General features: G+C 37.4%; 2 protein-coding genes across 5 annotated transcripts in view; both read right to left on the bottom strand.

The window, feature by feature from the left end:
• The window catches only part of LOC131044634 (uridine kinase-like protein 4), a 345,831-nt gene that overhangs the window by 181,747 nt on the left and 140,873 nt on the right, over positions 1 to 23,211 (bottom strand). The window lies entirely within an intron of this gene.
• LOC131876361 (uncharacterized) lies at positions 13,152 to 15,456 on the bottom strand. The gene is made up of 2 exons (XM_059221532.1): positions 15,046 to 15,456; positions 13,152 to 14,922 (listed from the first exon to the last, which is right to left on the bottom strand). Exon 2 carries the CDS (start codon positions 14,912 to 14,914, stop codon positions 13,754 to 13,756), a length of 1,161 nt encoding a protein of 386 aa, XP_059077515.1. The 5' UTR covers positions 14,915 to 14,922; positions 15,046 to 15,456; the 3' UTR covers positions 13,152 to 13,753.

Here is a 23,211-nt window from a genome sequence, read left to right as displayed (position 1 = left end):
ATGTCAAAATTCAATGCAGAAATTTTAAGTGGCAATGCCACTACAAATTTGCACCAAAGGTGTGAAGCAAAAATTTTACATCATGTTCCTACTTTTATGATATTGCCAAGTGGAAATTTGATTCAAATTTGTAGGTATAAATAGTAACTGCTTATGTGAAATTGAGATGTTAGACAATTATGCTACATTCCAGACCTTAGGCAGAATTATGGTGTGGCTCAGCCACCCTAAAAGTGCACCTCAGTTAAATATGAATAGAAAAACTTCAATGTATCAGCTATGTTGTCCTCATTTTTGTTTCCAAAAATGAAGGACCACTACGTTGAAATTTTTGTGAAAAAATTAAAAAATTTACTCTATGGCATGCTTCCCGAGGCAAAATTTTGACAAATCCTTAGACTAGCTTAATCATCAGTCTATCCTCAAACTACATTTCGAATTTCGTCAAATTCTGGGTTCATTTGCTATGCCTTTCCTTCAATTTTGGGTTTTAAAACCCTGATTGCAGGTGGAGAATTTTCTTCTAACTGCAAGTTTTAATGATATTCATTGTTTTGGGTTTTTGTAGGGGAATTTTTAGCTTATTACATGTGCATTTTTATTAAAAGATGTTACTTGTAATTTGTTTTAAATTTTCCTTCCTTCCTTTGTTATTTTTAATTGTTTTTTGGTCATGTTTAGTTAAAATAGGGATTTTTTGGCTCAACTGCAAGTAAACTTGTAGTTTGGTCAAAAAACCCCTACTTTCATGGTTTTTACATGTAATAGGGATTTTAAATCCCCATTACATGTGTGCAAGTATTTCTAACTTGTTGTAGGGATTTTATTTCTCTTTTACAAGTTTTTAAAAAATGTAGTTTGCTCCAAAAAACCCGATTTTGCCTTGCAAGTGCATTTTTGACAATTTTAAACTTGTCATTTGTCCAAAAAACCCGATTTTGGCTTGGCAAGTGAAAAAGTAAAAAATAAAACTTGTCATTTGTCTAAAAAATCCCGATTTTGCCTTGTAAGTGGAAAAAGTGAAATTAAAACTTGTATTCTTCTTCCAAAAACCCGATTTGCATTCTTTTATGCAAATTCGAACTTGTCTTTTGCTCCAAAAAAAACCCGAAATGCAAGGAAAAACGATTTTTGACCATTTCAAGACAAATTTTGTGGAGAAATTGTTGGAGGAAGGAGGCATTTTGGTTTGCATCCTATTTTCATGCATTCTTGGACACCTTTCTGATGCAGGTGCATCCAAGAGTCCACCTGAGACCAAGGAGATTATAAACATGAACAAAGACCCCAGAGCATCCTTGAAAGTGAATTGGAATGTTTTGAAGCCAATAATGGCTCTATGTAATGCTCAATTTGATTTAAATGTAATAAGGCCTGATAAGGGACCTAAGACAAAATATGGTGTCAAGTAGGCCAATAGTGTTTCAAGGGTCTAGAATGGTTAGTAGGGTCTTTGGTAGCGTTATTTAGGTATATGAAATAAAATTTCAATGATTTGGAATGATTTTAGCAAATAGAATGTATTAAATAAAGTTGGAAAATTCAAATCTTTGTATTCCAATGTTTAGTAACATTTTAGAGGGAAATTGAGTTTTTAAGTCTTAATGAATTTGTAAACCCCTCCAACCACCTTGGGTTGGTTGGGGAAGTTGTATTCATCATTTATGATGGAAAAAAGAGAGAAAAGTACAGATTGTACGGAGTGGAGGTACTGTTGTACGGACTGAGACAGTTTTAATGCAAAAAACTTGATTTTCCTTGCAAAACTTGCATTCCTTTGATGATCTTTGAGTTCTAATCATTGAGGAAGGTTGATAGGCATTTAATGTGCATGATCTGAAGCATTTTATATCATTTTTAATCTGATCTAAGGATTTATATTGACTGTCCTGTTTTAAAAGTCTGATTTTCCTTGTTTTCTCAAGTATGAATATGTAATCCATCCCCTTTATGTGCTTACTGTGACTTGGGGATGGAAATTAATGTTGTATCATATCAAACTAACATGAAATTGCAGGATTGAAGTGGTTTTGCAGAGTGATCACTCATAAATGGTGAATTTGTTGGGTGATTGGAGGCGTGATTTTGAGCAAACCCTAGTTTAGAGGGTGATTTAAGGAGGGTTTTAGTGTTTGGACACTTAGAAGTTGAATCAAGCCATAAAACCTGGAAAATCCTTTGTTTGGGAACCTGATTGAATACTGTACAAAGTTTTGTAACCTGGTGTTAAGTTTTGTAGGTACTTCCTTTGTAAAGTGGGTGGTTTTTAAGGCTAAAAAGGGGCACATTTGAGGACAGCAAAGGGTCCGTCCAAAACAACCTATATTGGTTTTCTGATATGTTGTGTAACATCCAAATGGGTGTCTAAATATGTAATTTGTTTGGGCAAGTTTTTCGGAAAAGTTTTGAGTTAAAGGGAAATTACCCGATTTGAAGGGCTAGATGCTTGGTTCAATAAATGTATTGAGTTTGTGTTGAAGCTAGAGAGGCTTAGGGGTTTAGAAAGCCTTTGAATCATGTTTGTTGAGGTCCTTTGAAGTATGTGGAGGCAGGAGACACACCTGGTTTAGGTGGTGTTAGGTTTTGAGCCTATTGAGGCATTGAGTGCATTTGAGACACCTGAGGAGTGTAAGGGGTTTGCATCCAAAATACACCTTTTATTTGCAAATTTGTATTAGATTCTCTTGTCTCTGCATCACTTTCGTGACATTTGGAGGATACATTTAATGGTTTTTTGCCCTAAATCAGCAACCACGTTTTTCTTTAATGCCACATTTTGAGGGATTAAATCTTCAACAAACTACAAACTCCTAAATTGTTTTGCCCTTTCTCACCTAGGCGTGGAATTTGGGAGGAGTTTTAAGCTATTTAATGATGCCCTCCAATATGCAATAAGTGCCACGTTTTTTCCTCCACGTGAATCATTATGGCTGCATATTGGAAGTGTTTAATACCACGCATCTTCAAGGACATGGATCGTTTTAGCTTGAAGTACCAAGGCATTGAGGTTTAAGAAGCATTCAAGCATTTTCTATGACATTTTTCTCTTGCTTGGTGCCACGTTTTTCCATATAAGACGTTTTTTGCAAAAACATGTTAAAAGTTTGGCATTTCGGTTTGGGCTTCTTAATTGATTTTGCTTCTTCATTCCAAGAATTGTTGCATTATTGGAGAAGCATTTTGCATTTTTAAGAAAGGTATGTTCTCTTTCCTTTCTTTCCTTTATTTGATTTTTTTTCTTTCTTTCTTAGTTTTCTTTCTTAGTTGCATTTGTAAATATGTGTTGTTCTTCCCCCAAAAAATCAGTTTTTGTGAGAGAAATCTTCCCCTTGATATGCAATTTTTGAATTGCAATGTTCTTCCCAAAATTCCCTCTTTACTTGTATTCGGGATTTTTAATCTCGATAACAAGTTCGCTGGAAATTAATGTTCTTCCCCTATGGTTAAAGAATTTAACCATTTTTGGTTAAAATTCCAAGTTGAAAAGTGTGAAATACCCCTCCCTTGCAAATTCAGGTTTTAAAAACCGGATTACATTTCGAAGAGATCTTCCCATTTTCATGAAAATGACTTTCCCCGATTTTCCCATTTCTATCCATTCATGTTCCCCATATCCGTACTTTTCATTTCCATCATTTCCCGCAAGTCAAAATCTCATTTTTCGTCCATTTCTCCATTTTCGAATTTACAAGTGTACTTGTATTCGGGTTTTAAAACCCCGATTGCATGTATGTCCTTTCCAACTTGTATACTTGCGAAAATTCTCCCAAGATCCGAAATTGGTCAAAGTCAAGATTTTCCCATTTCTACATATTTCCCCCCTTCCTCTCACAAAATCATGAAATTCAAGAATCAAAGTTTTACCCATTTGAAGAAGGAAGAATGATATTTGCAGCTGACTTTGATGTTGCCTTAACTCTTTTAAGTCTTCATCACAGCATTCCAGGTTCACAATCAATGTCATATTTGCCGGCATCTCCAACTCCAAAGAAAATGAAATACAAATATGACAAATATCAGAATGAGGTTGCACCTTCCCAGGTTTCTTCTCCTTTGCATCGCATCAGAGACACGGAGATAGGGCACGTTGATATGGCAGAATTCATCAAAAGGGTAGAAGATCCACAGGATAATAACTTGCAACGGTTGTTGGACAGCCATATCCATCATGCATCTTCTTTCCCAGTGGCTGCCCTAGAACCTGAGTTCATTCTTGCATGCGCCCATCATTTTGACAAGGAATCAAGAGTCATCAAAAATAAAGATGGTGAAGCTATAATTTGTCTTGATGCGGATACAATTGAGAAGGTTTTCAGAATACCTCCTACACCTGTTTATATGGAAATCACCAAAGAAAGTGCAGCGGAATACTACGTGAAGAGGGAAAAAGATTGCAAGCGGCACATCAATAGGTGGATCCAAGAGCCACGACCTTCCTTCTCAAGGTGGGCAAAGTCGTACCGTTGTGATTTTAAATGGGAGATAGGAGACACCATCACTCTTCTCAGCAGGATGATGGGCCTTGAGCATTCCAATGTCTTTGAGCCATGGATGTATCAATTCATTATGTTCATACGACAGTCACATCACATCTTATGGGGGGAAGTCACCAGCGATGCCTTGTGCGAACTACTTGCAGCAGTTCCTACCACTATGACCTTCTTCATGAATTCTTATTTGGTATATTTAGCAGCATCACTTAGACACTTTCCAGGTCTTTCTACCAAGGGTGATCACTCGCTTATACCAGTTTGGGAATATTATAACCAGTTGCCATTGAAACCCGACAGACTGCATTTTAGAAGGGTCCAAGATGCATTCTTCGGATATTTCATGTGTCAGTTTGACATAGATCTCAGGAACAAAAGAGTATCAGATGAGGCATGGGTCAAGGTGTCTGAGTATGGGTGTTTGTTCCTGCAATTTCCCACCTTCACTTATATGAGGATTGGATGCTATGATGGTCAGCCATACATACTTCCAAGATACCCAACCGATAAGATAATTCTTATGGAGTTGGGAAGACAGATCATGGCTATTCATACTTTTCAATCTGCTAGACACAAGGTTGGAATGGGGATCTCTACCACAAACCCATTGAAAATTGGTCGATACTCCCTTGTCACATCTGTGAAGGCCAAGGCCATGGAGGCTGAATTGCAGGAAATCAAGCTTAAAAGGTTCAAACCTACAACTGATTTTGATTATAGAGGTATGAAGGAGAAGATCAAGAAATCCTTTCTACATGTTCATCGCATTGAAGACATCTGGGTAGATCTCCGCACAGAAGCCGAAGTTCTGAAAATGGATTACTGCGGGCTCACTGTTGAGGAAATTGTTGACTTGAACTTGGCGGATATCCCACAAGGGATGATCGATGACGGGCATATACTTGATCCTGAATACACTTCACAGAGGGTTGAGGAAGCTCCACTTCCTTTGATCCAATGGTCACACAAGGAGTGCATCTCCATCCTTGACAGATTTCAGCCTATCTTGGCCAACACTAATGCATGGCAGAAAAGTAATGCTGTTAGACTTATAAAAATCAAGGTTGGTAAAGAAGATGATTCTACGGGGCCTCTTAAATGGAAATCTAAGATTCAGATTGACAACAAGGAGGGTGCTTCTTCTTCGGGCACAAGGATCAAGTTACGAGTCAGTCGTGCAGTAGTGCTTCCTCCTGAGGAGACGACTATTCGTGGGAAGGAGAAATCACGATTCCATGTTCAGGTGATCGATCTGGATAATCCAAAAGAGGGGCAGCAATCTGACGATGCTCCTAAGTCTCTAGTTTCAGACTCGCCTCATGAGGTCATTCCTCTAGTTTCCATTGAGACGCCTCTTTCTCCTCCTGATTTACTCGTGGATGAGTCTCCTCAGAATGCAATTCCCATTTCAGCATACGAGCCTTCTCCTAATCGACAACAAGAAAGTGTGTTGAATGTTCCTGAAGATAATCCCACTTGCATTCAGTTATCAGAAATTGATACTTCCACTTATGGTTTTGATGTATTCGTGAGGCAATCTTCATGCCCATTGGTAACTGAGCAAACCGTGGTCGCTGTCCAAACAGATATTCCTCCCAAAGTGAGCACAGTAATTCAAACAGAAACTGCTTCTCCTTTGCCTACGGCTGCTACTGGAAGTGAGTTGATGACTTTGCCTCCATGGCTTAGCTCTTTCACCTCGAAAAGGAAGAAGCAAGAGATCTCATCTGATGCCTTTGACTACCAGCAACTCAAACAGTCTAGATCCAAAGTTGCTAAGAAGGCCAAGACTATCTCTAGGGTAACTGTTGATAGAAACAAGATGAAAGTAGTTGAAATTGTGGAACCTATTGCAGATAAGCCACTTGATGAAATGTCAGTTGCTGATTATAAGGTTACAAGGATAGAGTTGGGCAAACAAATGCACGAGGTCATTAAACATGATGCTCAGTTTTTTGTTGCTTCATTAGTGCAAAGGTGTGATGATCTTCTTGTGAAGAAAGACAAGCTAGAAGAGGAAAACCGACAGCTTATGGCAACCATTCATAAGATCACAAAACTTGCTGCTGAAGGGAGTAACTCCATAGGTTCTTCTGGTTCCCAAGAATCAATTCGTAGAGTAGAAAGGGCTGCTCAGAAAGTACAAGCACTCGATTCCTGGGTTGATCAGCTTCATGATCAATGTGTACAAGTAATGAAAGACATTTTTCAAATAATGTCTAAGTTGGAAACCATTGAGAAGAAACTGGATCAGACTTCTAATACTTTCAAAAAGAATCTAGAAAGTGTTGAAGAAGGTTTGACAATCTAGCGTACTATGCCCCAACAACAGCTAAGTATTTTGCAAGAGCATGCTATCATCTCTTCCAGGGTCATGTACTTGGATTTTGAAGAACTCATGGAAAACAAGACCCTTGTTCTTAAATCCCTCATTGAGGAGATCGGTGATGCAAGGAGATTCCGGGGTGAAGTTTACTAAAATATTGTCTCACATTGTGAAAGGGCCTCTTGCAACATAGTAAGTTAGGATGGAGAGCTAATTCCAGAAGAAGAAATTCTTGCTGATTTACAGATGAGGATTCATAATGAATGGAGGAGCGAACAATTCTCGGCAGCTTCGATTCAAGCATTGATGAAACACCAAGCCTTTCTGCATGAAATCCAATCTATCCTGGATAAAAACAATTCTGCGCTCCTCCGCTATCACGACACTATTGTGAAAACTATAGTTGTTGCCAAGAACAACCATGAACCGAATCCTGAGGAACTACAAGCGAGCATCCGGAAATTTCAAGGATTTATGTCTTCACAAAATGCAACTTAAGTGTTTTTTTTTAACACTTAGTTGAATTTTCCCTTTTTGTAATTTTTAGTTGTAATTTAGTTTTGACAAGTTGCACGTAAAAGTATTTTTTGTAAAATGCAAGTTACACATTACTTGCACTTTTGTAATTACATGTGAATCAACTACAAGTTGTGTCTGATTAGGACTGTAGTTGGAATAAACTTTAGTTAGTTGGAGTAACTCTTAGTTAGTTAATGAAGTCTCAGTTAGTTATTGAATGAGTCTTGGTGGTTGAGAGAATCTCTCAAGTTAGTTAAGATCCTCCCACCTTTTTCTCAAGGCTCCTCTTCTATAAATACTTGAGGAGTCTATTGTAATATTTATCTTTTGGAAAGCAAGCAAAAACTCTGCCAAATTTATAGCAAGAAGTCTTTGAGCTTATGTATGTGGATTGAAAGTTTTTTGAAGAATAATAAGGAAGGATTACTCAAGTTTTGAGTCTTTGAGCTACATGTTTGAGTTTGAATCTTTTATTTCTTCTATGCCAAGTGTTTCTAAAGGAACTTAGTCCAATCTGATTTGAAGTCTTTGAGCTGCAAGTAGAGAAGATTAATTAAAATAGGAAACCCTCTTGAAGGAGCAGCAAGTCTTTGAGCTTGCCTCTATTCTTGAGGAAAAATTACTGTTTGATAAGAAATAGCAACAAGTCTTTGAGCTTGCATTAGTTCTTGTCTTTGTGTTGAAAGAATAGATTATTCCAGTCTTTGAGCTGTTATCTTTTATTCATTATAAAATTTAGTATAGCAAAGGGTAGATAGGACTTCCAATAGTCAAGTCTTTGAGCTTGATATTGTTGTCCCATCCCGAAGGAAGTGAGGGAAGTCTTCGCGCTTTCAGGAAACTTCATTTCCTTTCCCTTATTTCACTTGAAAGTGGTTACTGCTGTTATTCAATCGCTATCCTTTTCTATGAAGAGAAAAGGATATTGTCTTTCTTGAAAAAAGAAGAAAGATTGTTGTCCCATCCTATTTTATTTTCCAAGTTGTAGTTAGATAGGGGGAGCCTTCCCTTAATTAGGAGAGTTTTTACTCGTGTGTTGTGGTTGAAACCACAATTTTGTATATTTCCCCAAGTGTACAAAATTTTCAACCAACAAGCTATATGTGGAGTGGCAGAACTTTTAGGTGGTCTAACCATGACATGTGCATGCCAAAGGTATCTTTTTCTAAGAAAAAGATAGCAAAATATGTGGCTTCCATGACTTAGCTGTTTTTCCACTTCTCCATTATTTCCGATGCTGCTTATTGATACCCTTTAAAAACTCCATTTTAAGGATTTCTTCTATCAGTTAATTGTCAGTAAATCCTAAAAATCACATTAAGTACAAGTCAGTTGTCACATCAAGAACAAGTTCGTTGTCATTTAACCTGTAAGGTTGTTAGGATTGTCTTGTCTTGTGTCTTTCCAACTGAAGATTTTTAAGGAGTACACAATCATGACAAAGTAGCAAATGATAAAAATGATGGAGGGCAAGGATAAAGAAAGAAAGGATCAGCACCATGTAAGAACAGCAAACAGCACAGAAGTCTATGAGTAATTTAGTCATCCCCCATAAAAAGAACAACAAATGAAAATAGCTGCACTAATTCCTTGGATATAGCCTATGAGATACACAAGACTTCAAGAAAAGTGGGACATAGAGGAGTACTTTATTTCTTAGTTGATGAATGAAAGGTAGAAGCATAGGCTGTCAAGTTAAAAACTAATATTATGGAGCAACTTCCAAGTGACAAAACCATTATGAAATGGTGATCAGCAGGTGGCAAGCCCTTGTGACTGTGGCTAAGTTATAGCTTATAAGGCTAAAACAAAATCATGTGTCACACACCTTTTGAATAGATTTGCCACCAAAGTTTTCCTCCCAGAGATGAGTTAAGTTGGCAAGAGTTTCAGGAATGTGCACCGAAATGATGAGTGGTAGATCCATCACAAAGTTGCACCAATAATGGAAAGTATAGCAGACATGCAAGATCCTTGCCAAGTAGGAAATAAAGATGAAACTGAAGATTTGAGTTAAGTGTGCAAGTGGCATTGCCAGTCGTAAATGGAGCCTTAAAAATGGCAAAATTATTTGAGATCTCTTCCACCCAAACACAGAAAAAGCATCATAAATCAATGCCTTAGTAATCGAGAAAAGGGAAATATTTTGGGCACCATTTGGAGGTAGCAAAGCCATAGTGAAAATGCAATAAAGAAGTAGCAGAACCCCTACGAAGCCATGCCAACCTCATGAAAGAATAAAGAAGTAAAAATCACATTTTACAAGTGGGTATGCCATTAGAAAACTGCGACAATGAAATGGCAAATGATTTGTAAAACGTCAACTTAACAGGCCATAAACATTACTAAAGTGCATGAAGCTCATAAGAGGTTTAGTTGTCAAATAATGGTGTACAGTCGAATAGGCAAAGCCAAAGGAAAAATTTGCTTCAAAGGCTGCAATGTTGTCATCAAAATGGGCTAAATGTGGGAAGAATGTTAGTGATCCATGCCAAAGCTAAGTCACTCAAAAAACATAAGATGAAGCACAATTTTTTGGACTGGCTTAGCCACCTAAAAGCTACAAGTTAGAAAAGGTGGCAAATAGATCATAAAAGATAAACAAACATTTGAGGAGAAATAAACATAAATCAAGGCACACTTTTGAAGTGGCAAAGCCACTGAAAAGTTCCACCTATTAGAAAAAGTGGTAATAACTTAAGTGATCTCTACCAAGGGTTAAAAGGAAACACGAGTTACATTTTCCAATTGACTTCACCATCTAAAATTTCCTACAATCACACATTCTTGCTATCTTTGCCATGACAAAAATATTCCAAGTATAAGAAAATCTAAATTCAATTCTTGTGCATAATCTCATGGTTAGACTTTCAACGTTCAATTGAAAATCTGAAATATACCCCCTTGCTAGCCACTATTTTTTTTCCTTTTCACTCACTGTAATTTTGTCAAACAGTTTGCCTTCCTCACTGTAATAAGCAGCCCTGTAGTTCTGATTTTTTGTGTTTGTATTTCGGGTTTATAGTTCATGAAATGCTTGTGTTTGAAGGATTAAAACAGAAACAACAATGGCTGATTGCATCTATGAATCTAAATTAAAATCATAAACTTCTAGAAACATCATACCATAAACTTTTTGAGAAACAACATACTAATTCACATACAGAATTTATTTTAGTCTATTTACTGATTTCTCAGTCCATACAGCAGCACAATGTGTTAGAAGTTTAGAACACATACATAATTACTTCAGACTTAGATTACTAGTTTCTCAGTTCATACAGCAGCAAATAATGTGTTTGAAAACCCTAGTTGCAGCCACAATATTCCAGCATGGGTACGGTTAGTATTAATACTGTCACAATAACAATCAATGTAGCAAGTTATTGTAGTAACGTCACTGCAGCAAACTCTTAAATCTTTTCTTTGCCCTTTAATTTTTTTGCTGCCACTAGTGCCCTCAATCTTCTCTAACTGTCTTCTCCAAATCTGCCCTCCTCTATTTGAAAATCTAAGACTTTGTAAGCCCAATGTGTTTCCTGAATAAAAACACCATTAATTCTCTTGACTGTATCTTGTAACAGCAAGAAGAATGTCATTCATGAAGGATTTTGTCCTCACAAACCCTTGAAGATGAACTCTCCAACAATTTCACAAATTTCTTATTCAATCCAGCCTGCTGAAAAAGAACTCTTAAGAGTCTTTTATAACATTCCCACAAGAGCCCACACAAATCCCCAACCAATGTGGGATGATTAGAAATGCTTCTTTTTTAAAAATATCTAAGTCTCCAAGTATTTAAACAAAGTAGTACTTTTAATTTTTTTTATAACTTCCTTTTAACTTAAGTACCCATATCAATAAAGTTAAATATTTAATTTAACTTTATAACTTGACTTTATTGATAAATAAATTAATAATTACAAACAATTATTAAAATTTCTAGTCGAAATCCACAACTAAAATCAACAGGATATTATTCGTGAGTTCATTGATGATCCAGACTTGACCTAGTTGGCTTACTATAAATAGTAAGTACCCAAAAAAATACATCAAAAGACCTCAAAATCACCTGCAACTAAAACTGCCCAGGCCAAATATCCTCAAGACCCCTTAAATGTCCTAGTTAGCCTATGGGACCATGGAGAGATAGGCTAACGAAATCATCATATAACGTAACCTAGAAAGGGCACATTACAAAATCCATCTAGTTTTGGAATAATTCTGTTTTTAGAAATTTTTGTTTCTGGTAGGTACTTTTCTTGAAGAATGGTGAGAAAATCTCAAAAATCCAACTTTCTATTTTTAAAATGTTTCTTTTTCAGAAAATTGTTTTTTTAGAGGCAGTCATCAATAACATATCCATGGATAGAGTTTCAACAATTTTTGTAGGTTCTAAAAAAGATTTCAAAAGATTTGATGAAGTCTGAAAGTCAAAGTTATTTTAGATTTTCAAAAATAACTAAGTGGAAAAAGCTGATATGTTTTCAGAAGAGACAGATATGAGCCTATGATTAGGATTTTCTATGATGTCCCTGTTGATGTGTTTTTTTAGACACCTCTAACAAAGAATAAAATACCAAAGGTACTCTATCCTCTCTTGATCAAAATCACCTCGGATGCTAAAATATATGATCAACCAAGACGATTCCAAGGTTTCTATTGTTAAGTCTTGACATGTAGATAGCTCAATGGTTGATGTGATTGATGGTAATCCAATGAGACTTACAAAATTGTTCTTAAGCTAAGTTGCCGGTTCGGGTTCGGGTTCCGGTTCGGGTTCGAAGAACCCGGTACGCCGGTACGGCAAAATTTTGAAAAGGGGTTTGGGTTCGTTTGGGTTCGTTAGTACAAAAACATGTAAATTTATATATATATATATATATATTATATATATATATATCAAAGCCTATAAGCATGAATTAAAATATGCATGTCACATAGCATCATATGAACAACAAAACAAACATAAACTTGTAATCATAGCATCATGATCATACCATAATTGATAATAGCATCATATACATCAAGTTTAATATCAAAATGACAAAATATTCAAGTATCATTGTTTCAACTTTCAAAAATATAAACTTAAAAGTTTAATCATCAAATGGATCATCTAATTCTTCATCCTCCTCCTCCTCCTCCTCCTCATCCTCATTGACATTGACATTACATGAGCCAATGCCACTTGCACTTGCACTATAAGTTGGCTCAATTTCCGAGTCATCAAATGTCAATGCAAGAAGCTGAGAACCAGGAGCATCCAAATCAGTATGCTCTGGCTCTATATCCCACATCTTTGTTTCCCCTTGTGTGTAGTCATGTTGTTTCTGTGAAAGAAGACGTAGGTTGGAATGCACATATACTAAATTCTCCGCTCTTTTTGATAGCAGCCTATTGCGCTTTACTGAGTGGATGAAAGAGTATGTGCTCCAATTTCTTTCTGAAGCAGATGAACTAGCAACCTATGAAGACAAAGTAAACAATTAAAGTTATACATTAATAAAAATAAAATTACTAGCAACCTATGAAGACAAAGTAAACTATAAATAAACTAAAACTTGTAATTTAAAATTTTTAATTAATTAAACTTACTTGTGATAAAACTTTTATAGCGAGGGGTTGTAGGTGTTGGAAGCATGTGCCATGGAAGTACCACCAGCTATGAGCATCTTTCTTGGATCTATGACGAAGTGCATCAACACTTAGACCATTCCCATTTGCGAATTCTATGAACTCATTTGTAACATCTCGCAAATCATCATCGGGATATAGTCTAAGAAATGCTGCCTTATACCCATCAGATACTTCTAGATCTCTCCATGGTGGAATCCTTCCTGGTTTATCAAGAAACTGATTGCTATAGTACTTAGGTGTCAAGGCATAGGCAAGAAGGTGCAAAGGAGTGGTCATCTTATTCCACCTCTCTACAATAATTAATTCCAGTTCTTTGAAGAATTTCTCCTGAGGATCATTCTCTTTTTCATTTATAGTGAACTTTATTTTTTCAAGCATTGAATCAATGCCATCATAAATCTCACCTATGCAAGGCCTATCCATGTCTGTATAGCGAATCATGCTCATGATGGGCTCAGTGATACTTAGGAGATATGTAACAAGATCCCACCATTTCTCATCCAATATTCTATCCCTAATTTTTCCTGCCCTCTCAGTGCTACTTTGCTTCCATACAGTCCAATTGGTGCTGATCACCATATTGCATAGTGCCACTCTAACTTTCACAAGTCGTCTTAAGACGATTGTGTTTGATGCAAAACGGGTCTCAGCAACCTATAACACAAATTAATGCCAAATTATTAAAAAATAAAGCCAAACTTTAAAGAAGAATACACAATATAGCTTACACAATGATATTATTAACATTGAAAATTCAAAAAAATCAGAAAATGTAAAATTAAATTACTATTTCACTTACCTTCAATAGCTCCAAATTCGAATAGGTTCTAAAAATCCCTTGAGACATGTGGTGGTTTGTGATGAACATCTGGATGTCCTCAGCCTCTGCATACACATCTCTGATCCATTTTATTTTTTGCCCAATCCTTTGTAGCATAAGATTGAGTGAATGTACCGCACAAGGTGTCCAAAAGATGTGATCATAGCGTTGCTCAACCAACAAACCAGCAGCTCTACAATTTTTTGCATTGTCCGTTATGACTTGGACAACATTGCGGGGTCCCACAGACTCAATGGCAGAGATGAGAATTTCTGCAATAAATTCGCCATCTTTTATTTGGCCCTCACAATCCACAGCTCTCAAAAACATTGCCCCTTTAGGGGACACCGCTATGACATTGATCAAGGGACGGTTTTTAGCATCTTTCCACCCATCTGAAACAATTGTTACACCTGTCTCAACCCACGAATCCCTTATGGGTTTCAATGCATCTTCAACCCTCTTCACCTCTTTCTCCAATAATGTTCCACATACCTTCTCATAACCGGGGCCCTTATACCCTCTTGGTGCCTCATTAACACTTTTTATCATTTGCTTCCAATATGGGGAGCGAACAACATTGAATGACAAACCATTTGCATAAATGCACCTTACTATATCTTGATCAGCATTGTCTCTACTCTCATTTTGGAATGCGGTTTCTAAAGGCCCTTTTGTTCTTTTACGTGTCAAGGGTGGTTCACTTTGAGGTTCATTTGTGGCAAAGAAGGGGTGGTCTTCTACTACAATACTGGGATTAGAAGGGCCTTGCATTCCCCTTGTTTTCTTTGATGCGGTTTGGTTCAATCTACGGGCTTCCCTCTCTTCTGCCGCCTCATGCTCCCTAATATATTTCATCACTATCTCATCTGGTATAGGTTTACCATTTTTGCCAGGGCATTTTTTGATGCCTCTTCCTTTTATTCCACACAAATGGCCTACCACTCGATAATATGAACTATTACGTTCAATATCACATCCATGGCATTTCCAACGGAATCCCCCACCTCCCGGAAGTTGTTTTATAATGTCCACATATTTCCATAAGGGAGAATTTGGATCATTTCTTTGTTTTGCAATTACTTGTTCATTGCCAATGGAGGAAGATGTAGATGCCATTCTAGTTCCTATGGCAAGAAATAAAATAAACATATTCAAAAACAAAAACTAAATAATGAAAAAAAATTCAAGTTTCATGTTTGACAATTTGTGAAACAAAAATAGTTGGAAAAAAATGTTTAAAAACCTACCTCTTGCTGCCAATGGAAGCTTGAAAATGTATGGAAATGATGCTGCAACACTTGTTGAAGCTTCTAAAATCAGTCTTCAACTCCTCCTCTTTGATCTTGGAAGCCAAATTTTGTTCAACCTCTCTTCAACCTGCTCTCATAAAAAATTTGTTTGCAACACAAATGAGGTGAAATGTGTCAATAAGATGTTTTAGAAGTGTTTTTTAGGTTATAATTTTCGCTTTTTTAAAGGCGGAATTGAAAAAAAAAAAAAAATTGGTTTGTTTTTTAACTTATTGGGCCGCCCAGCCACGCGGGTTCGACTGGGTCCGCCCGGGTTCGACTGGGTTCGACCCCGGGTTCGACTGGGTTCGACCCCGGGTTCGACTGGGTTCGACCCGGGTCGAACCCACCCTGGGTTTTACGAACCCTGGTCGAACCCGGGTCGAACCGGACCCATACCACGGACCCGGTCGAACCCAGACCCGTACCAGGGCTTCCCAGGGGCGAACCCTGGAACTTAGTTCTTAAGAGATGAATCATACAAGGAATACAAAATGAATCTGAATTCAAATGATTTTCAATGACATGGTTTTCTTACTACTACTAATGATTGTTTGACAAAAAATGCAAAAAGATTAGGGGTTTGAGAGATACTAAACTAAACCTAGGAATGTAAGGACAATGGACAATGTTTTGGTGAAACTCAACTAGGCTTTGCTTTGACACGGAGAGAACAACTCCACAAAGCTAGTGCAATCTTCTAAGGTAAACAAATGATATTCGAATTACTACCAACAACATAGACACCATCAAAATTAATGCGTGTCAATGAATGGAGCAATAGAAGTTAAGTTCATATAACTTAGCATTCAATTGACTATGCAAAGTACTTAAGAATCAACCAAATACTAATAGTATGAATATGCAAATTTCACCATAAATCATTCACAATAGCTTCCATTCATCTAATCAACATGAAAATAAATGAGAAGTAGAGAAGATGCAAATGTTGAATCAACACATGAAGTTCACCATATCTTCAATGAAAATAACATGCTTCTTGTTACAAAGTCTTGGCAACAATCTCCTTTCCTCCTACTCTACTCTAGCAAACTGCTAATAATCTACCTTCTATTGAACTATTCTCTATTAACCCTTTACAAATGAGAAAACTGATCCTAATATAGATAGCTCTTTACAATGAGTAGATCAAATTGATTCACAATCAATGGCCATGATTACAAGATAAAACCCTAATTAGGGTTTGTTACGCAAACTCCTTTTCAGCCAATGAGAAAATTACATTTGATTTGACATATGTTCCACATTGAATGTGAACCAATAGAAAATTAGGTTATGTATCTTGAATTTTGTGCCTCCATTGAATGAGTCAGGTGCATTGCATCTAGACATGCTGATGTGGAATTCTTTAATTGGTTGGTGATGACAAGGATGCCACCTCAGGTTGCATTGCAGACTTGATACCTCATCATGTGCGTATGTAGTTGAGAGATATCTCTTGATACTCAACATCTCTAAGCTTGGTGTGATGATGATGGCATCGTTACAATCAAGTTGACCCTCTAGCTTTGATTGTTTAACTTGCCTTGCTTAAGAAAATCATTTTATCTTCAAAGATGTTGAGAGCCTCATCCTGTTGCAATTGTTTAGATGAAGCTGTGAAGTCTATCATCTTGCTTGTATGACTTTTTAATGTTATTCACTTGATGCTAGCGCCGATTTGACCACTTGGTGCTAACTGCATTGATAGCCTTTGATTAAATCCTTTTACGCTTGTTTCGCATCCTTGTGCATCCCTTCATATCCACGTGCAATCAGACCTACAAAAGAGATAAACTTGAATCAAAACGCTACAAATCAAAGAAGCAAATTTAAAATCGATCACAAACTCAAGTGTGACATGTATGTTGCATTTAGGTCTAGGTTCAAATTCAACTTCACACACTTCATCTCATGCTCTCCAACACGTTACATTATGCTTGAATTGACCTCCTTGCCTGGTCACACTTTCACCCCTCATTTGCACAACTTCCTGCTTGAGCACATTTCTCACCTTCATTCGGACAACTTCTTGCTTGAGTGCATTTTCCACCTTCATTTGCACAACTTCTTGCTTGAGCACATTTTTCACCTTCATTCGCACAACTTCTTGCTTGAGCGCATTTTCCACCTTAATTCACACAACTTCTTGCTTGAGCGCATTTTTCACCTTCATTCGCACTTCTTGCTTGAGTGAATTTTCACCTTCATTCGCATAACTTCTTGATTGAGCGCATTTTTCACCTTCATTCGCACAACTTCTTGCTTGAGTGCATTTTTCACCTTCATTCGCACAACTTCTTGCTTGAGTGCATTTTTCACCTTCATTTACACAACTTCATTGCTAAGGGAAAGGTCCTTTGCTTGAGCAAAATCTTTACTAAGCCAAATTTTGTCTTCACACTCGAATTCTTCAATCTTGATCCCCTACTAGCAATGCCTTAGATCATCTTGTGATTCTTGCCTCTCTAGCATGGGCACACTTTTAGGGTCCATTCGCACAATTTTGTCTTGCCTACCAAGACACAAAGATGATATTTTCTTGAATCAAACCCAAAGCACACTTTATATGCTCATTTTTTCACATGAGGAAAATGATGGCATTGTTATATTCTCTCAAATGGAGGGTGCAAATCCTAGGTCGAATTGCACAAATTGCTCTTGGTGAGCAAGCTAGGATCAGGACCATGACTTAAGCGAAATTTTGACTTAGTCAAATTTTCTTCTTCAAGCTTCCATGAGTCCATTGCCTTCATTCTTCTCTATTTAGATGTATGTCATCATTGGAAGAGAATTTTGTAAGCCTAAGGTCACACTTCCTAGGGCACAACATCTAGCCTAGTTTGCACAAAATGTCAAATGACATGCTCACCTAGACAATCTTGCCAGTTGAGCTTTCAATGATCATTGGGTTACTTGATCTCATCTAGACACACTGACCTTGAAAAACCCTGGTAACTTAACCACTTCCCTTGCAACTTAACCACTTCCCTTGCAACTTGACCACTTCTTGCTTCCTGACAACATTTGCAACTTTTCCACTTCGACATCTCCTAGCAACCTGACCTCAACTCTTCATCTTGGACTGACAAAACCAACCTCCACTAATAATAAAAGGTTAACAACTAAGAAACTATTGCCAAGAAAAACATTAAAGAAAAGCAAAAACTAGGTGGGTCCCCATTTGCAATGAGGTGATGTGTGAAAACGTCATAACAGTCCCCAAACAAGACTATGTCAAGTATTGTTATCATTGAGAAAGCTCCTTGTATTATCTTTATAATGAAGTTGATGCAACTGAAACCAAATGGTTTGATGACAATGTATTAAGAATGATCAAGATTATTAAATGATGAATATGAAGCAGTTTGATAGAGGATGTGGAGAGGGGAGAGATACAATTTAGTTGTGACTGAATGAGCAAAAATTATTAAGGAGGACAAGGGTATCTATTGGAATTTTTTATTGATAAACATACAGACAGCAACTGATGGGAGGCTTATAAAGAATAGAGACCTTGTAAAGTATTGAAGTCGGCAGAATTATGTTCAAAGTAACACAAAACAGCGACTTACCATGGCCGTGTTCTTGCAATATTGTCAACTTCCTTTATGGCAGGAACTAGCAATTACAATTCTTAATATATTTACCGACTTCATAGTCGATCACTATTATTGAAGGAGCAAACAATAATTCAAGAAAGTGATCATATCATAATGTGCAGCGATAAAGAAGTTTACCAGATGACAAGAAACAAATTCAAGGGTTTGGTAATACTGATTTTGAAATGCCATTGGATGATAGAAAGTCATTTCTTAGTGAAGTTGTTGAATTAGGAAGTGAATCTATTAAATAAGGCCTGACATGATTAGTGGACAGGCAAATAATAATTATTCTTGATGCAAAGGGAAACCCAGTCGTGAAGCTAAACAGAGATTTTCTCAAAACCCTCAAAATTGGATTGTAACTTTTTAAGCCAAGTTATAAATTTAAAACTTCATTCGAATGTGTGGCAGCGATTGAATATATGGAGCATCGATTTTATATGTAGCAATAATGAAGAAAACGATGACCAGGATGGCCAGCTTTCACATAGCTAGTGATCTTTAAAAGAGTTTATTATGGAGAGCAGCGAGTCAAGGTATTGCAGCAATTACACTTGTCAACAAACAAAAGCAACTAATCTCTCAAAGCAATCACATTGATTATTATTCAGCAATTTTATTGACAAATGATAAAGCAACGTGGCAGGACTGTTTCCTCAGAAGTTGCTGACTTGAACAATAGACAGCAAAATAATATCTTGCTCGATACATTAAAAGTATTAAAGAAACGATTATACTATAAGTGATATGCAGCAATTAATTAATGTTATGAATGGTAATGTTAATACCATTAAGAGGCAGTGATTACACAAATCAAAAGATGCGATTATGATTCAAGGGTAGCACCTCATTATAATAAAAGAAGCATAATGGGTCAATATCCAAAAGGTGTAATGAATTCAATTTAATTGTGTTTAAGGAAATAAAGAGTAGTGATTGATTAAGAGGGATGGAGTTATAAAACCTGATCTAATAAACAGAAGGAAAAAGTCAATTTCATGAAAAGATGCGATTAGAAGATTGAAGAAATTAAAAAGTATTGAGGATTAACAAAGGGTGGTTTAGGTAATAAACAAAATTTGTGTCTCTTAATCTTTGAGTATAACCTTTAGAAGGAAAGATGCATATAGAGGTTAGAAAGGAGATTGAGTGGGGGGTGTTGTGAGAATAAGGAAGATAAAGTGCATACACCAGAAGAGTGAGAAGGAGATAATGAAGAAGAGAACAGATCTCTTTTGAGCAGTTCATAAACAGAGTATAAAGAATAAATTGAGATACATTTGGAGCAGAATTTTATTAGATTAGTAGTAGATTGAAGGAGGAGTTGATGTGCAGATTTGAATAAGGAGATTGTGATTTTTTGTGATGAAATTGTGATCAGCATCATAGAAAATTAAAGAAGAAAGCACTGTTGCAGATTGTTGTGCGTTGCACACGCTCCCTGTTGCCGACAGGTTCCCCCTTCCTATTTTTGAGCCTTTCGTCTTCGCCTTGTTAAGTTTCGCGCAAAGTGTCTCGCGTCCTTCCAAGCAAGCCCGCGAATGGTCCATGAAGTGATGATGTCAAAGAAAAGAGCCAATGAATCCATTAGGCTAGTCTAGCCCTTGGGCAGGAACGTTAAAAGTTTGTCCGAAATTGTAAAAATCGCCGTGAAAGGGCGTAAGATGATAGAGGATGGCGAAGCCCGCCAAGCAAGAATAGTGCATCTGAAGGTCGCACGAGGACCCAAAATTGTCATTTTTCGCCTGAGAGCGATGAGATGAATTGCATAAGGTTTGTCTCCGAGATGTTTGTGGGATTTGAATAAAGGATGATTTTTGCCTGCTGGTGAAGAAGGGGCGAATTTCTTGGCCAAAATACTAAGGTTGCAAAGCTTGCCCAAATGCCTTAAAATTCCAAAAAACTGATCCAAAATCCAAAATTTGTAGAATCTAGCGAAAACTGACACAAGGTCTGAAATTTCACTTAAGATTGCTAAAATCGCCCAGGGGGCCGAATTTTGGACCCTGGGGTTAAATTTCAAAAAATTCAAAATTTCCCAAAAATGGCAAATGGTCCAAAATTTACCTTCAAATTGCAAAAACTCCTAAATAGTCCAAATTTCACTTTAAAATATCCAATTTCGGACCTTGGGGCCGAAATTCAAAATTTTGTATAAATTCGCAATAGGGTGGTTAAGGTTCCCAAGTATTTTAAAAAGTTGCAAAAGCCCCCAGAGGTCCAAATTTCACTTAAGGCATCCAATTTTGGACCCTGGGACCGAAATTTAAAAATTTGGAAAAGTTTGCAAAAGACCCCAAATGGTCCGAAATTTGGAAAACATCTAAAACACTCTGAAATTTGCGAAAATGGGCCTAGGTCCGAAGTTTTTAAAAAGTTGTGAAAATGTGCAAATAGTCCGAAATTCTACCAATTCGCCAAGAGAGCCCAAAAAATCGCAAAATTTCATGCATGCTAAAGGGTGCGAAATTCCTAAAATTTGAGAAATGGTGCTTAGGGTCCGAAGTTTGTTTTTAGTTGCAAACAGTGTCAAATGGTCCGAAAATCACCTTTCAGTTCACAAAAACATCTAAATGCTCCGGAGTCTTTCAAATCACGAAATCTTCAAAACTTGCAAAATCATGCTAATAGTCCGAAAACGCCTTAGTAAACAAAAACGCTTAAAACTCCGAAATTCGCCAAAGACACGAAAATCGCGAAGGACGCCATAGCTCCGAGGTTTGTATAACTTGCAAGAAGCGTTAAATAGTCCGAAGTTCGCCCTTACGGTTAGATAAAACGAAGTTTAAGTTTTGGAAAGGCCTCCATGTTCGCCAAAGGGTCCAAAGTTGGAAGATAAAACGCAGTTGAAATTCCAAAGTCCCCTACTTCTCCGAAAATCGCAACGCACGGGCCCAAATATAGGGAATTCGAAATTGATAAACCCCCCCCATTCTCCGAAATTCACCAAAAAGGGGATGAGTGTTAGGATTTTAAAATTTGCAGGAGCTCTTCAAACCTCCAGAGTCGCGCTGTAAGAAGTTTTCAAAACGCCATAAACCCTCTCCATACTGCCGAACTTCATGTAAAGGAGGATCACGTCCAATTTTGGAAGGGAGACAGAGCCAATTTCGCGCATTTTGCATTCAAGGTAAAAAACTGCAAACCATTCACACTCAAGTTCAGATTACCAATTGCCCAAGGTAAAACAGTTTAAAAATGATAAATTCCTTTCAAACAGCAACCGCGAAAATTTGAATTAAGGAGATAACCGTTGGGATTCAAAAATTTGCAGAATTGTCCATTCATCTTTACGCAGCAAGGTCAGGCAATTCCTCGCCATCCGTTTTCGTCAGGTAAGTACGCTCTGTCTTTCTTGATCGTCTAAAATGCTTATAAATCAAATAGACCTATGTGTGAAATCTGATTAAAATGCTTAAATTTTCGAAATCTACATCTTTTTCGCTTGTAAAACGTTGTGCAAAGCAGTCAAAATTTAGAATCTGCTCCTAAGGTTTAACCAGAAATTGCATTTTCAAACTTAGGAGAATTTTTCGAGCTCTGTCCCTATTGAAAATAAATCCAAAATGCTTAAGTGTAAATTTGCGATCAAAAGCTTCATGAATACTTTGGTTCAAATCAATCAAGCTTTCAACTAGAAATGTCGCTCCGTTTCTAATCTAAATTTTGAACTAATCCTCGAATGCTGGAGTATTCTCTATCTAACCCACCTTACTTCTTTTGTATCGCCTCGTAATCCGCATCCGGCTGTGCAGGATAAATGCCTAAATCAGCAGTAGAATCATCAAAGACGCCTGCTGCAACCGAGACATCGCGAGCACCCAAATCAAATATCCTATGCAAAGTTGAAAGGATGAAGTATCAGTATCAAAGAGGAGGATTGAGGGAGTCAAAAGTTCAGAGCGTCTGGGAGACTGGGACAATATCAGTGATGCCGACCTAGGCCATATCGACATCCAGGACTTCAGGAATCGGGTCTTCTCCCCTAACGCATATGGCAAGCCTAGACAGATGGTGGAAAGTGGCATCGCCCAGGCGGCGGGATTTCCTCCAACAGTACAGAACTATGAGTTAGTGGTAGAGGCCGCCCAGCACTATCAGCCAAATTCCAGATTGGTGCTCCTCGAGAACATGACCATCACCAATTTCACTCCTGAGGCCATTGGCGACGCATTCAACATTCCCTTCCCAAACAATCCCACGGCCACGACTATAGATGAAGCACAGGGGGCATATGATATGAATCCGGCCCGATGCAAGGCACTGATCAACGAAGAGTGGTACAAGGAGAGAAGGCTTCCAAGCGCCAGAATTGTGAAAAAGACCCCTAGAAGTGATTTTCATAATGAGCATGGGGATATGGTCACATTACTCAGCCGAGTTATGGGACTTCCTAAATCTAACTACTTTGAAGAGTGGATGTTTTATTTTATAGAGCAAGTCTTCGCTGGGAAGTCTAAGTTTGACTAGGCCCACATCATAGGGGACAACATCCACACTCAGCTGATAGAGCTTGAAA

This window comes from Cryptomeria japonica, chromosome 1 (assembly GCF_030272615.1).
Source record: "Cryptomeria japonica chromosome 1, Sugi_1.0, whole genome shotgun sequence".
Classification (NCBI taxonomy): Eukaryota; Viridiplantae; Streptophyta; class Pinopsida; order Cupressales; family Cupressaceae; genus Cryptomeria; species Cryptomeria japonica.
The sequence above is the reverse complement of the archived record's forward strand: the minus strand, read 5'-3'. Positions and strand labels throughout refer to the sequence as shown.